General features: G+C 45.7%; 1 protein-coding gene across 2 annotated transcripts in view; it reads left to right on the top strand.

Moving 5' to 3' along the window:
• Positions 1–7576, top strand: part of LOC144770941 (uncharacterized) — a 118256-nt gene extending 110680 nt beyond the window's left edge. For both annotated transcript variants that reach the window (XM_078655778.1, XM_078655777.1), the window contains exon 8: positions 5773–7576. In XM_078655778.1, coding sequence (XP_078511904.1) covers positions 5773–6416 — 644 coding nt within the window. In that variant the 3' untranslated portion in view covers positions 6417–7576. The remainder of the gene's footprint in view (positions 1–5772) is intronic.
• Positions 7577–16279: the final 8703 nt, after the last annotated feature.

Raw genomic sequence — 16279 nt, 5'->3', positions numbered from 1 at the left:
ATCTTTTTTAGTGTTTTGAAAATGAGTGTAACAGAAGCCATTTTGAATTTAATACTCTAGTCAGCATTACTACTATGACATGACTGATACAGTAACAGGTATAACCCCCACGCGCCTCTTGGTAATCTTTGAGTTGTAGGTTTTTGGTATGTCAGTATGGTACTATCACACGTGTGTTGAGTTTTAGGTGTAGAACCATTGGTTTGGTTACTGTAAAGTAGCGTGCTTACGGTCTCCTTTTTTCTCTACACTGCAGAGCGGGGCCTCGCACTCCCGAGCGGTCGCCGGGTGAGGTGAGGTCATCACCCACACAAAGCTGGGTGAGTATCACTCCGAGGAAATACCTCGGGGAGATCAAGCTAGTATGCTTTTTACTGTGCAGGATACAAATTATCCCGGCAGGTGTGGCTATACGGTTTCTGTGTACATATTTAGGTGTATGTGTGTTATTGAGTGTTGATTTACACATTGTCCAACTTTCTCTGTTTTTTAATAGGAAGAAGACGCATATCTTCCCTCTCAGTGGACACTTAAGTATCTAAGTTCATGATATAGATGTAACTCTCTAGTAGCACAATCATGTTACTTGTTATGCAATATAACGTATGTGCCTGCAGTAGCTAATTCAATCCAAGGTCCTGAAGAAAGCCGGGCTAAATGCCCATCAGGCTGAAACATGTCGACCACACTACACAGCGCCATAGGTTAACTCAAGTACCTGGCGTGTTTTTAAACATTGACACTTAGCCTCCTGTCCAAACTCTGCCTGGGGTCTGAGTAGCCATTTTTATTCACAATCACCATTTAAGCACTGTATTTTTTAGAATCCATACCACTCTTGGATGTACGTTATTAAGAGATTCTTGACATCTGGTCCGTACCGGCACTTTTAGGTCGGATTCGGTATGGTATGATCAGCAATTTCCACGTGATGTAAAACTCCACCGTGAGGGGGGTCTGATGGAAATTGTTGTAGTCTTCTGTTATCAACAGTTGCTGTTTTCAACAACTTATTCAACGCATACACCTATTCTGCTTCGCAGTGGCCGTGGTAGTTACACACCATTTCTTGACCTGGTCTGCTCTTGTGTGTTGTGTATATGGATACAGGGGATTGAGCAGACAGGTCATAAAATATTCCCCTAGACCCTCCACACATCTGTTTTGTTTTTTGTTTCTGTACAGTGGCCATTTTATTCTAATAGAACATGCCTGACCTCCTTGGGAGTATTTCAACAACGGTTAAAGTGAATGATGCTCCATCCATCACCACCCACTGTTGTACCGCTAAAGTGAATGATACACACCGTTGACTTCTACATATTTTATTGTTTTTGTTTTACAACTTATCTTAACCACATTACGCTACCAGCTATCATCTACAATATTTGCTGCATACTTTGCTTAAAAGTATCTTTCAACAAAATTTGGTTCTGTTAAATTGGTCATACAGTTCAATTTCCATGTACCATGCAGGCAATAATTTCTCCCCCACCCTTTCTGCAATCACTTGGAGAACAACCAATTACATGGAAGGAGTGGTTCATAGCCTTCAATGCGTACCTGGCAGGGATAGATGGTTTCAAATTTAGACCTGATAGGAAAGAGTGGCTTCTTGAACATTCTTTAGGCACGGAGGGTCGAGAAATATTTGAGCACTTACCTATTTCTTTACCAAATGACGAAGACGATTAACTTGATGAGTATGAATAAGCCATTAAAAGACTGTAAAAAAATTTTTTGAAGCCACTTAATTTAGTAGTCAGAAGGCACAGATATTTTCCAAGAGAACAATCTGCCTCTGAATCTGTTGACATGTATGTGGCCTCTTTAAGGGTTTCGGTATCTAAATGTGAATTCCATTCATTCACTGACCAACTCATTGGAGACCAGTTAGTAACCAGATGTTTTAATTAAAAAACAAATACAAGAAAGTTTATTGAGATGCAAACATCCATCACTAGATGAGGCAGTCGAAATTGCCACCAGTATACACGACTTACGTGAATCCGGTAAGCTTTTCAATACGGAAGTTGCAAGAACAGTTCTGTAGTAAAGAGAAATAACTACAACAAGGGCTTCTCTGTGCAAACTAAGAAGAGTACCTATGGCTCCTGTTTTCGTTGTGGGTCAAGGTTTCACATCGCCTCATTTAAACAGTGTCCTGCCTTGGGTTGAAAGTGTGGCATTTTGCAAGAGTTTGCACATTGTATTCGTGCTTTGAAAGCAGTCCAATCCATCTGCAGTGATGTATACGAGCGATGGAAAGAAGACAGGCTGGAGCGGGTCCGAAAGGCAATGCCGGGCACAGGAGTTGAATTGTGTCAGAAAATATTTAGGACCGAACCCTCAGACAGACTTATGTGCAAGGCAAAGAGTTTTAAAAATCTCTTTTCCCAATTGGGAGCTAGTGCAAACTCTGCAATAAAGGGAAATAAGGGCTGGCCTAGGATGATTTAGAATCAGCCTGGAGGCCGCATTCTGTAGTCTTTGAATTTGGGCATGTTCTTTTAGGTGAATGCCATGAAATGCAGAGTGGTACAAGAGGGGGTGGTGATGGACGGAGCATCTGAATCAATCAAACACTCACACCCAGTCAAAAGATCTGGGTTTAATCCATCACCGTTCTTTAGCCCACTCTGCCACCTCAGTTCAGATATGTCTATATGCAAATCAGTCTGACCCTGTACCTCATGGGAACAGTCCAGCCCGAACTGCCAAGCCATGTCTTCCCTGGACCGGAAACAAGCTTCCGAGGACCGGTTTCTGGCATTCCAGCCGTCTTCAGCCCGGCTTGCTTGAATTCAGTGGCAAAGTGAGCAAGGGACTCACGTCTGAGCATACCCTGCCACACTTATGGCGGCCAAAAGCGGTACAAAAGGGGGTGGTGATGGACGAGTTGCCATAATCTAGCTTTAATATGACAAGCACCTGGTTTGTCACTTTCTTCGTCTCTAGAGGTAGAACTTAAAAAATTTCTTTAGCATTTTTAGTGTACGGAAGCAGGAGGTTAAATGTGTCTCACTTACAAAACCATTGATAAGTGTCACTGTAATATAATCAAAATAATAGTGCTTAGGGAAAATAGAATAAGACCGTCTCCATGACGGTCACAAACTTTGATTTGTTTCAAAAGAAGAAAGCCAAAATCAGTTTCTTGATCATATATCGTTCTTTATCAATGAATGGGTTGAGGGTTCAATGAATTGTCAGATTTGCCATACATGTTTTAAGCCCTTGTATGCTTGTGACGGAACCGTTCCGTCACGGCCCACTCGCCGCGCCTGCACGGTGCGAATTCCACGCCTGCGCTGAGAGTTCTATTGGGCGGGTGGGGCCGTGACGGAACCGTTCCGTCACAAGCACAGCTCACCCGAGGCTCGTGACGGAGCGGTTCCGTCACGAGCATGGGAGCGCCGCGCGGCTGCCCCGCCCCCTTAGCACTGCGGCGGAATAGCCGCCGCAGTGAAGGGGTTAAAGACTGTGGGTGGTGTGACGGTTTTCAGGAAATTCTGTAGACGAGAGCGATCATGTTTCAAGTTGAAGGATCACTTGTATGTTAGACAGTGGGTCTTCTAAGAGGCAAGAATTGTAACCCATTCGGTTACTCTGTTTACCTTAGTGTGTAAAAAGTAAAATAATTGCATTAGTAATGGACCCATACATCTTGAGAGAAGTGGGAACCATCATCCCTGAGGGCTTGCTTCCCTTGATGAATGGATCTCTCTCACAGGGTAAAGTTCCTGATAACTTTAAAAAAGCCCTCCTCATTCCCCTGCTAAAAAAAGTTGGAACTAACCCGCTGGACCCACTTAACTAAAGGCCCATATCTTTGCTGCCTTATTGCGCCAAATTACTGGAGGCCCATGTCTGTGACAGCATTTCCCAATTTATGGAAGAATCTAAATATCTTGCGCCCAATCAGGCTGGCTTCCGCCCTTGTCATTCAACTGAGGCTGTCATTCTTTCGGTGCAGAATACTTTGAGGCGGAATGCCGATGAGGGGATCCACCAGGCTCTGGTGCTACTGGACCTCTCGGCTGCGTTCGACACGGTTGACTATACCATCTTGGTCAGCCGTGTCGAGCAGGCAGGTCTCAGGGGCCCCGCGCTGAGCTGGATTCGCTCATTCATCACCGGCCGCACTCAATCTGTCAGACTGGGTTCTTTCACAGCTCCCACGATTCCTACCATCTGTGGAGTTCCTCAGGGCTCATCTCTATCACCTTTGCTTTTCAATCTATACTTACGCCCCCTTCTGTACTCTCTCAGGAAGGCTAGGGTGACCATCTTCAACTACGCAGATGACCTGCAGCTCATCTTTCCTTTAAACACCAAAGACTCAGTGGTTGAGTTTCAAAACACCATGTCTCACATCCTGAGTTGGATGAGCTGCAGTCATCTGAAACTCAACCCGGGCAAGACTGAACTGGTCTTGCCTGGGCAGAGTGTACTCAGCTGGAACCCTAGCTTTTGGCCAGCTAGCCTGGGAGCCCCTCCGTCTAAGTCATCCTCAGTCAAAAGTTTGGGAATTTTTCTCAGCGAGGATCTCTCCCTGAAAAGGCAGGTTGGCGCAGTAGTGTCCTCTAGCTTTTTCCAGCTGAAGAAAATTAAGAAAATTGCCTGCTTTTTCTCTTCGGAGGCCCTTATACAGATCGTCATTTCCCTGGTTCTGTCCAGATTGGATTTTTCCAACAGCCTCTATCTTGGGCTCCAGGCTGGTGAACTAAAGCGCCTCCAGCTGGTTCAGAACCAGGCAGCCAGGCTCATTCTTAACCTACCTAAAAGGCAGTCTGTTAGATCAGGGCTAAAACAGCTACACTGGCTGCCTGTCCAGCAACGGGTTGCTTTCAAAACCGGGTGTATTTTATTCAAGTCTCTACATGACTCTGGCCCTCTATTTGTCAGAGACATGTTTAACAGATACAATCCTCCCCGTAATCTTCGTTCCATGCATAAATCCCTTCTCACTGTTCCCCTTTACAAGAGGAAGCGTCTTGGAGGTTGCTGCTTTGACCATCTTGCAGCCACCTTTTGGAACTCATGCCCCCCTTCATTTAAAACTATGCGATAATATCCTTAGTTTTAGACATTCCCTTAAAACTTGGCTTTTTTCCCAGGCGTTCTGCTGAGCCGTCTTATCTCTGTTCTTAACTGGCATGCTGTGTTCCTGTCTATAGCGCCATGAAGCCCCCGGGCGTACGAGCGCTTAATAAATACATATCAATATCAATATCAAACTGGAGAATAAGAAACTTGTGATTTAATAAAATCAATTTGATTAATAATGTTCTTTACTGGTTAAAAACAATCTTAAATATGAAATGGATTGTGTTAATGTGGAACTTTCGTGAGGCATTATTTTATAGATAAAATAAAAGTGCATTGAAATAAAATGGTTTCTCAACTCTACTTTATGGTTATGATTTAATTTGCAAGTATTTCTCAAATTTAATTGGTACAACAGAAGGGCTACAATCCTGGGCACCATCATGGCCCCCGTTTATTAAAATGTTGATCCAGGATTGCAAACAAACAAAACACTTGAGGAGGACTCAGCACATGGGATAAAAACAACATAAATGAAGAGCTGATCATAAATATGTTAATGTATACGGCACCATACGCTTTTGGCACAAAGTCAATTCAAATGATTATTCTAAATTGTAATGTTAACACTTGTGCGCATCATTACAAAGTAACAGTCTAGAAAATAATCTCTTTATGACAAATTTAAAGCTAATGGTCATCATATATCTATTTATTGCACAGGTGATGGAAGCACAAACATTCAACGGAGAACTGGAGTGCCTACACATTGTACAAAACCATCGGCAACATATAGCGCTACCTCAGAGTACAAAACCGTTAAGGCCTGCCGGAGCACTCGCAAGGGACCGACCCGTACGAACCATCCAAGATCAGAGAGTTACCAGAAAATAAACGCGGAGCAGGCGACTGAATGCGAAAGTGGTTTTTCTCATGCAGAATATTTCAGTGTACATCAGGAAAAAGCCAAAGAGAAGATTTTACTGAAATCTAATGAATGTGAAAGTGTACTGTGGAATTCACCATTCCTTAATGATAACATCAAGAACCATCAGCCCTCGTACACATGTAACGAATGCGACAAAAGCTTCAGTCTGAAGAGTGAGCTTTTCAGGCATGTGGACACTCATTCAGCAGAAAGGATGCGTGCTATTGTGGATTATGAGAAAGACTTTGGTCAGAATACACCTACCAATCAAAAACCTTATCAATGTACTATCTGTTACAAAAGCTTCAGTAGGAAAGATTATCTGTGTGGACATATAAGAACACATACAGGAGAGAGACCACACGTATGTGCTGATTGTGGCAAAAACTTCACTTGGAGAAGCCATCTTACTCGACATAGAAAACACTGTAAACACTGAGCCAAAGCAACTTCCCGAGAATGATGGAGAGAGATACACAGAGAATGCAGCCCCAAGAGAAAAATACAACAGCTTCACATCATCAGAACAACCTTCATTCACCAGGTGCATAACTACTATCTGTAGATGGATATGTATATATTTATCGATAGATAGATAGACAGACAGATAGATAGACAGATAGACAGACAGACAGACAGACAGACAGACAGATTGATATTGCACTGCGGCTTCCACAAAACCTGAAGTAATCAGGGATAAAGGTTACAAAGTAGAGACCCCCAAAGCCAGAGTTATATTATGTAAGTTAATTCTAAAGTTGCTGTCTGCAGTAATTAAATGGGTTCATTTCTGCATATTTTTGCTTCATCATACGATTGTATTGTTTTGTTCAGATATGTACTGTAATAGTAGCAGGTATTATAACAGCTGTAAAAGGCAATGGGTGATATCATTTTGTTATAAAAGAGCTTCTCTCCTGTGTGAAATTTAGGAGATTCATTAGTTTACAGGAGGGAAGAGATAACAGCAAAGTGTTTGCGTTCTGCTGAATTCAAAGCCACATTCCCTTCAGTATTGTATTACATAACCATGTTGCACATCTTGACAAGTGGTTTGCTAAAACCCTCATATCAGGCTAAACTGACATGGTTAAGAGACAGATACTTAAAGGCTAGAGTGAAGGCTCTTAACCGGAAAAAGAATACTGTTTGTTTTAAAGTGTTGGTGTCAAAAAACTTACTTTAGCTCTAAAAGTATGTATTAAAGATTTGCAGAAGAAATTACATATAAGTATGTATTTTCGCTGAAATAACGTCTTCCTGAATGCACAGTGGCTTCATTGGGTAGGCGGATGATCACTAAGAAAGTCATTCAAAGATATTTTTATCTGATTCTCAAACCTTTCTTTTTTGTTATTGTAGTTTATTTGGAGAAATGTCCTCTTTTCTCTCTCTGGCTTATTTTCTGGGGAAGGAGAAGAGGGTTGTGGGCATTCTGCTCTTGTTGTGAACTGCATTTTTTTTAATACTTTGTATATTGTCTGGTCTTCAAATGCACTATGCCTTTTTTAAATGCTATTTATTTTCTCTTTGTTATTTGGAAGCTGGACGTTTTGATTTGGAGATGCAAAGCAAATAAAAGTTATTGTTGACATTGTTTAAAAAGCAGTTGAGCAAGAATGATGGATCTTCTAAGGACCCTCACACATCTGATGGCCAACTTCAGTCCGCATATTTGCTCTACAGTAATTTGGAGGGCCAGCACCACTTGTAGAAAGGAAAGTACCATGTATGCAGTCATGTATGTATTTATATATGTATGTATTATTTGTAGAGCGTTAGACCTGGCACCTTGGCGTGGGTCTCCCTTCCACTTTTTTGTTACTGTGCCTCGTGTGTTTTGCTGGTGTTAGCTGCTCAGAGCACTATGCCACTGCCAATCAGTGCCACAGTGCAGTGCTCCTGTATAAAATGTATATGGTGATTGGATTCCATGATTGGCCTATTTGGTTTACTGTCAGACCACAGTAAAGTGCACCAGGAGTGCCCAGGGCTTGTAAATCCAAATGCTGCTATTGGGCTTGCAGCACTGGTTGTGCCACCCATAGAAGCAGCCTAGTAAAATGTGTCCAAGGTCTACCATTGTAGAACCTGCGTGCAGTCTTGTACTGTCATGCTGACTGGGTAAGTGCACCCACTTGCCAGTCCCTAAACCTTCCCTTAACTTCAAATTAGTCACCCCTATGGTAGGCCCACGGGCAGGGTGCATTGTAAGTGTAAGGTAGGACAAGCCCTGATGTGTGTGGCATGTCCTAATAGTGAATTACAGCCATTTTCGTTTTTCACTATTGTAAGGCTACCTGTTCTCATAGGTCAGAATGGGCTGTTGGAATTGTTACACTCTATGATGCCAGCAGACTCAGGGAACACGGTAGAAATTCAAGTTTGGAATGCCTGAACTCGGATTAATAAAATACACCTTTTAGTAAAGTTTATTTTAATATCCTGTGTTTGCAAATGCCACTTTTAGAAAGTTGGTGTTTGCTTGCCTAACCATTTCAGCCCGCCTCTGCTATGATGTGTATCTGCTGTCTGGTTTCTGTGAGTGACGGGGCTGCGGAATTCCAGGAGACAGGCTGGGCAGCCAGGTGGTGAATAGGAAGATTACACCAGGATGGGTGGGAGGAGTGCCCCTTGACTCTGAATAGGGCTTTGCTCTGCCACCACAATGCTGGCTCCACCTCCTGTGGAGCATCTGATGTCTCTGCCCTGCACCCTGAAAGAAGAAGGCAGCCTCATGTCAACAAAGTGCTCAAGAACTAGACTGAACTAGGCCAAGGCCCCCTGGCCTCAAAGGACAAAAGATTAGTGGTATAAATATAGGAGCCCTGCTCCTATGTTATGTTATGTTAAGCTATATTTCTTGAGCGCACGTTCACCAGACGGTTTCTTGGCGCTATGAACAGGTCCAATCGCAGTGCTAAACAGGGAGTGAGTATCCGTTATATGCGTGGGAGAAAAGCCAGGTTTTGAGTAGTTTCCTAAATTGGGTATACGAGTCCGTCATGCGCAGGTAGGGGGGAAGGGTGTTCCAAAATTGAGGGGCCAAGGTTGTGTACTTGAGGCCACCGTGTTTCTTCCGTTTAAAAGAATGGGACACCAGTAGGTTCTTATTAGAAGAGCGTAGGTCGCGAGATGGAAGATACCGCTGGATGTTTAGAGCAATAAAAGCGGGGCCACGTCCTGACAAGGCTTTGTGGATGGTACAGCACAGTTTAAACAGACAGCGTTGGGGATTAGGCAGCCAATGCAGACTCTTCAGCAGAGGCTTCACATGGGAGTGCTTAGGCTATCCAAGAACGAGTCTGGCCGCCTGATTCTGGGCACGTTGCAAGCGAAGTGCTTGGTAGGCAGGGATGCCCACGTAAAGGGAGTCGGCGTAATCGATACGCGAGATGACCAGTGCAAGGACCACCTGGGTCATGGCTTCGGTGGAGAGGAACCTGCTAATTTTCCTAATTTTGCACAGATGATAAAAGCATGCTGAGACCACCGAGCTGACCTGGGCCTTCTTGGTAAGACCACAACTGATCATGATCCCCAGGCTTTTTACTGACGAAGCCGGGGCAGGGGGGATCCCTAATGAAATGGGCCAAAGGTTCGAGTTCCACGGGTTGGCCACGCCGCCCGTAAGAATCAGCTCTGTTTTGTCTGGATTTAATTTAAGTTGATTGGCATTCATCCAGTCGCTGATGAAAAGCATTATAGATTGAAAATTGGAGATAGATGAGGTGGATAGATCGATGTTAAAGATCAGCTGAAGGTCGTCAGCATAGTTGAATACCACAAACTTCCTTTTGCGCAAGGCAGTAATCAGGGGAAGGATGTACAGATTAAAAAGTAGAGGTGATAGGGCGGGGCCCTGTGGGACACCACACATCAATTTAGTTTGTTCTGCCCTGAAACCAGCCAGGCGAACAGATTGAAAACGATTGCTGAGAAAGGAGATAAGCCATCCTAGTGATAGGCCCTGGAGCCCGGCACTATGAAATTAGATCCTGCTTGAACCAAGAAGAACCTCTGCCCGACTAGAAGTAACTGGAAAAGCTGCAAGGAGGAGTACTGTCCCTGACCTGGGGGATTGGCCTGCAGTGGTTGTCTTGCTGTGAAAGGAGAGGAAAAGAATGAAGAGACTTTGTTCTGCTTGTACTTCAACTATCTCCAAGGGTTTGTGGGTGAGCTTGCCCCCTGAACGGAGTCCCAGAACTATTGGTCTCCTCCTGCCTTCACTAACAAGCTGCTGAACTTTGCCTGATCTTCCTTGCCGCTGGAGCCGCACTGCTCGCCTCGCCGCCCCCACCGCTGGAAGTCAGGATCGGAGCGCATCGCAAGGCAGAGTACGGCCCGTACACTCAAAGCATACTGGCCGCCTCGCACTGCGCTCCTGGGATCCAACAGACCGCGCCGCACTTCAGAGCCCGGCCTGTACCCCACGTACCAGCTGCCTCGTGCCGGACCGTCCGCATCGCTCCCCGGAGTCCCACGCTGATGCCTCGTCCTGAGACGCCTGCAACAAGCCGGACTCACCCCGGAGAGCCGCCGACACCGTCCCTGGTTTGCCTTCACTCCTGCCAGCGATTCGTCCGCGTCGGATGCATTCCTAAGGTACTGTGTACGATTCGCCCTCTGTGATTGCAGCGCATCGGACCCGAGAGTCCGCTTTGCGCCTTTGACTCTGTGGCTGCATTTCATCCCCGCAGGGTTGAACGAAGAGACCCGACTCGCACAGACTATTGAATTACGCATTTTGGTAACAAAGAACTCTTTTCCTCAAATAGTATTGTGGCCTCATTTTAAAACGTTATTTGGATCTCATGCTAAGCCCTTTACATAAAAATCCTTATTGTTATACAAACCCTGGTGTGGTGTTGTCACTGAGTTATTGTATGTGTTTACAAATGCTTAACCCATAACTCTCTGAGATAAGCCTTGACTGTTCGCGCCTCGCAACCTAGAGGGTGAGCAGGGGTTATTTTAGAGGGTAATCCCCTTGTCCAGACTAGAGGAGAGGGTCCCTGATTGTCACACATCCTTACCTGTGCCAACCAGAGACCCCCAAATCAAACATAGAGCATTTAGATCGCCAGTCAACAGAAATAGGCCGGTTCGTTCCTCCATTCCAGGGCCACCACATAGGGTTAAGGATGGCCATCTCCGGGACCGGCACTTGCACATACCGCATGGAGAGAAAGTGCCACGGTCTGTGGTGTTGGATGACCTGTTCAATACCAACCTGGCAAACGAACTCCTGCCTCGTACTCTACAGAATATCCTCAGAGAATCTGTGGTTGATCAGGCTTTTAATGTTATTTGACTATCAAGCTTTTGCCAGATCCCTTGCATCAGATGTTTGGTTGGGCTCGCTCCCGTGTCCCGGTATTGGCGCATCAGTACCGCTAGTGATACAAGAGATCCCGGAAAGAACTGCACCGTACAAGGGTAGAGAGCAAAATGTAAAGCGCAAAAGTGGTTCTTATATTGTCACTAAAGCCTGCATTAATACATCAAACAGCAGGCGTCTGATTAAAATGCATAAACAAGAACACACTGTTGAAAATCGGTGTAAGGATCAGTCGAAAGTGCATCTAAACCTAGTTTTCACCAAAACTGGTGTTTCAGAAGCCGTGGGTTCTCCATCAGAGAGGGGGTGCACTGCCCTGGTCTACACAGTGGGCACTACCACAATACATTTGCTGTCCCCAGCATAGCCACAAGCGTGAGACTGCATTGGGGACAGAACATTAGCGACCGGCGGACCAGCTCTTCCACGCTGCCAGGATCCCTTTCACTGTGCGGGTTGCCGCCTGGGCTGAATTGTTATGTTATGTTATGTTAAATGGAGTCTTGTAAAGCGCTCAGCTACTCAGACAGAGTGTCCCGGCGCTGACAGACCCAAGGAAAATAGCACAGAACAGGGACAAGAGGAATTATTGGCAAAACAGCCATGTCTTGAGTTCTTTTCCTTAACGACACTGGAAGAGCATTCCAAGCCTTAGGCGTCAGATGTTTAAAGGAACGGCCTCCGGTCCGGGCCCGTCTAACAGCCGGAGTCATAGCTAACGCCCACGAAGCTGAGTGCAAGGCTCTGGTGGGGTGGTGGAAGCCAATCCTGCTCCTCAAATATCGGGCGCCCTTGCCATGCAGAATTTGAGAGGAAACACACTCCATACTGGAATCCACACTCAGCTGACCAGAAGACTCCATACCATACAAAACTCAGCGGCCGGGGTCACCCACTGCTTCCTGTCTTGCATGCACATCCAGGGCCGGACTGGCTACCGGGCAGTTGTGTGTGCTGCCGAGCTGGTGGCTAATTTCTCTGTGGTGTTGTCTGGAGGTGCATGTTGCAGCATCTCTATGTGATTGTCATCATATTTGTGCCTGTGATCATTATACGCCTCAAAGACCTCCACTGACTCCCAATCTACAAACAAGCATCCTTCAAACTCCTCACACACACATACAAGGCCTTGCCCAACACTGGTCCCAAGTATCTCACCAACCGCATAAACTTCCACAAACCTACCAGACACCTCAGCCTGACCCCTGCTTGCACGCAACCCCCTCCGCATATGCACAACCAGACTTGGCCATCCTGCCTATTCCAACTTCGCTCCTAAAGCCTGGAACGACCTGCCCCTGCATCACAGCCTCCTCAGTTCTTTGTTTTTGCAAGAAACTGATGACCTGGTTTCTAGATCTGACACCGATTGGCCCATACAGTTACTGCTTCATGGACAGAATACCTAACTGGGGGGCATATTACCAACAACTAGCGATAATTGTCGCTATGTTGGTTTAGCGGCAACATTAATATCGCCGAGCTCCGCCGATTTTTATCGCTTAGGAGCCTTGCTATTATCAAGGTTTATCTCCTAAGCGATAAAAATCGGCCGAAATGCATGAATATCGCTGTAAAGTCAGCGATATTCATGCATTACCGAGCAAATGCTCTTAGCCATGTTATCCACCTCCCATTGGATAACATGGCTAAGAACAGCTCTGGGCAGGCGTTAGCTTTTGGAGATAATCGCGCTTAGGCTTGACACCTCTGCTCAGGACGAGCTTTTTTTCTAGACCCAGGGAGCCAAGGCCCTCTACCCAGGGGTCCAGAAACCTTTCTGGTGGATGCAAATGGCAAGCAGCCATTCATAAACCAAAACAGATGGTCTCTGAGTGCATTTTACATTACAATCCACACTTGCATCAATGTAAGTTTAATGTGCTGGAGAGTTTGCTACCAAACTGCCCAGGTTTCAGTAAAGACATTATGGTGCTGTGGAGTTCGTAATGACAAACTCCAAGACCATATACTCTTTATGGCTTTATTGCACTTACAATGTTAAAGAATGGACTTAGACACTGAAGGGGTACAGGGCTCACCTTACGGCTAGTGCACCCCTGCTAGCAGGGTAACTTACCTAGGCCTCGGGCCAGTCGGTTTCAGGCATGGCACAAGGGGGTGTGTGCCATGTTGACTCTTCACTTTGTTCTGTACCAAATACTCATCCTGCAATGGCAGTGTGTGCGTGTGTGTGTGTAAAGGTACATGGCCTCCAAGGGTGGCACACTGGGTGACGCAGCCCTTAGAGGCCTGCCCTGGCCACAGTGCCCTTGGTAGTATCAGTGGTACCTTTTACAAGGGGCTTACCTGTGGCCAGAGATGTGCCCATTTTGTACAAAGGTACAGTTTTTGGAAAATAAAAAGACCCTGGGTAACTGATTGGCAGGGATTCAGGGTACATTAAGTCAAAGTGCATCAAAGTCATGAAAAAGTGGTGGGGGGGGGTAACCTTAATCCAAAAGGGGCACGTTCCTACAATACTGAAGTGTTCTTGCCAGCAGGTGTTGGCGATTGTTGCACAATGTGTGACACTGCCCGTCGTGCCCCAGGCCTAGTCTGGCTCATACGTGCTCAGGTCATCCGTTCCCACATACAATAGGGACATTTTAAGGCATGGTTAAAGTGTGCCACTGGCCAGGGCGCCCACCTCTCATGGGCCCCCTGGGAAAGTGAACGTTCTGTCTATTTGATATATGTCTATTTTATTTCTCGATCTAAACTGTTCTCCCTGTCTCTTCCTGCTACCACTACTAACTCTGTCTTTGAACAAGTGTAATATTAAGGATTGTATTTTAGATCCCGGGCAACACAATCATTTAGTATTGTTTGGCATGATGCGGGTTTGCTTCAGCAGGACATGGGGAATAACATTCAAATTTGCTCAGTACATGGGCCTGAAAAGATGTCTTGCCAGGGGACTTCAGAATCCTTTATGATGACTGTCATGGTGGACGGCCGCAGCACCCTTCCCTGATTTTGCTGCTGGACCAGTATATAAGGTTCGGACCTTTTGCACCGTCCCAGGCGACAGTTGTAGGTGAGGTGGGCTCCGACGGGCACTGAGCAGTGGCTTGGCTGCGCAGGTGGTTCCCAAGGACCCTCACTTGTTGAATGGACGATTGTCAGTCCAAAGTCCAAGCTGTGTGTAGAGAGATACCTAAACCTAGTAATGCTGAACCGTTGATGCTGTTTTTCGTTTCTGGCCACCATGCCTTTTATCGCATATACAAGACACAGCGAGAACAAGACAGGATAGTAAATCCTATGTTATTGACACAAGAGCAATTGTTTCATATTCAAACTAGCACAGACAATTTTTTGAGCCCTGAAGAAGTCTCGTTTTCGAGACGAAACGCGTTGGCTAAAAAAGAAATTACATGTACATTTGGATTTTATCTGTTTTGGATCGATTAATAAAGAATTGAATACGATCATCACTGAATTCCGGACCTGCTTATTACGAAATCCTTTTTTCTCTGATTTACTCAAGACAAAAAAGACTGATCATGATATTTGCTTGATGGGTGCTGATTCCATTTTCAATTTGAGATACCTAAACCTGCTGGAAGGTGAAGCAGAGGCTGGGCCCTGCCTCTTCAATCCCAACCTGTGTGGGAGGAGGGAGTCAGGACCTTAATACCATTGTGTAGGGACCCACCACCTCAATCATCGATCAGGAGGCGTGGAACTGTCGGTGCGGGTCACTGGAGAGTTAATCAATTGATTTGGTGACAGGCACAATCTGTCATTAACTGGAGTCCATCCTGAGTGCAGAGGAGATACAGAAGGTTCCAATGATGCAGGACAAGAGACGGTAACCCTGTTGTCATCGAGTGCTGTCGCGCAACACTGCTTTCAAGCTGGACCAGAGCGGCGTACCATGTCAGCCCTACCCGACTCCAACTTGTGACAAGATCTGAGCTTTCAGGCCGGCTAGCCTTCTCTGAGAAGTATGGGGAATGGACCTCCCCACACACCCCCCCATAAAGATATGCCCCAGATCATCACATAAGTGAGCAACTTCTGATATGTGTGTTCGGGATGTGCTCGGTACAAAAACACTTGTGTTGCATTTAATAGCATCAATGTTTCTCTATGTATCAAAATAATTCAGCACTCATATTGAAAGCACATGATAACTAACTTGATTCTTACTTCACTGATGGCGTTGCCATCAGGGCGCCAGGGGAGGCAGGAATGTTTGTAACTACGTTTAAAAACTATCACTTTTGATAAATACCTCTGAATAAAGTCTGATGTATGTGAAACCCTTAAATAAATATACGTTATAGAATTTACCAGGATTCAACAAAGAGTGTTCCACAGACAGCCTGTAGGCATGTCACGCAGAGAGCCTGTTTCTTTTTTTCTTTCTTCAGGTTTATATAGCCTTGGACTCGACCCGAAGGTATTGGAGCGCTTTCCATGAGCACCGGTTACTTTACACAAGCACACATTCAGGCACGGGGAGTTGAAGTGATTTGCCCAGAGTCACAGGATGTGGACGCGCCAAAACTCGAACCCTGGGTTCCAGCACCAAAGTCGGCAACCTAGCCGGAGAACCACATCCTCTCCCCACTGCCTGTATGCATGTCACGCAGACAGCCTGTATGCATGTCACGCAGACAGCCTGTATGTATGTCACACAGACAGCCTGTATGCATGTCACACAGACAGCCTGTATGCATGTCACACAGACAGCCTGTATGCATGTCACGCAGACAGCCTGTATGCATGTCACGCAGACAGCCTGTATGCATGTCACACAGACCGCCTGTATGCATGTCACGCAGACAGCCTGTATGCATGTCACACAGACAGCCTGTATGCATGTCACACAGACAGCCTGTATGCATGTCACGCAGACAGCCTGTATGCATGTCACGCAGACAGCCTGTATGCATGTCACGCAGACAGCCTGTATGCATGTCACGCAGACAGCCTGTATGCATGTCACG

Source organism: Lissotriton helveticus, chromosome 7 (genome assembly GCF_964261635.1).
Source record: "Lissotriton helveticus chromosome 7, aLisHel1.1, whole genome shotgun sequence".
In the NCBI taxonomy this organism is placed as follows: domain Eukaryota; kingdom Metazoa; phylum Chordata; class Amphibia; order Caudata; family Salamandridae; genus Lissotriton; species Lissotriton helveticus.
The sequence above is the reverse complement of the archived record's forward strand: the minus strand, read 5'-3'. Positions and strand labels throughout refer to the sequence as shown.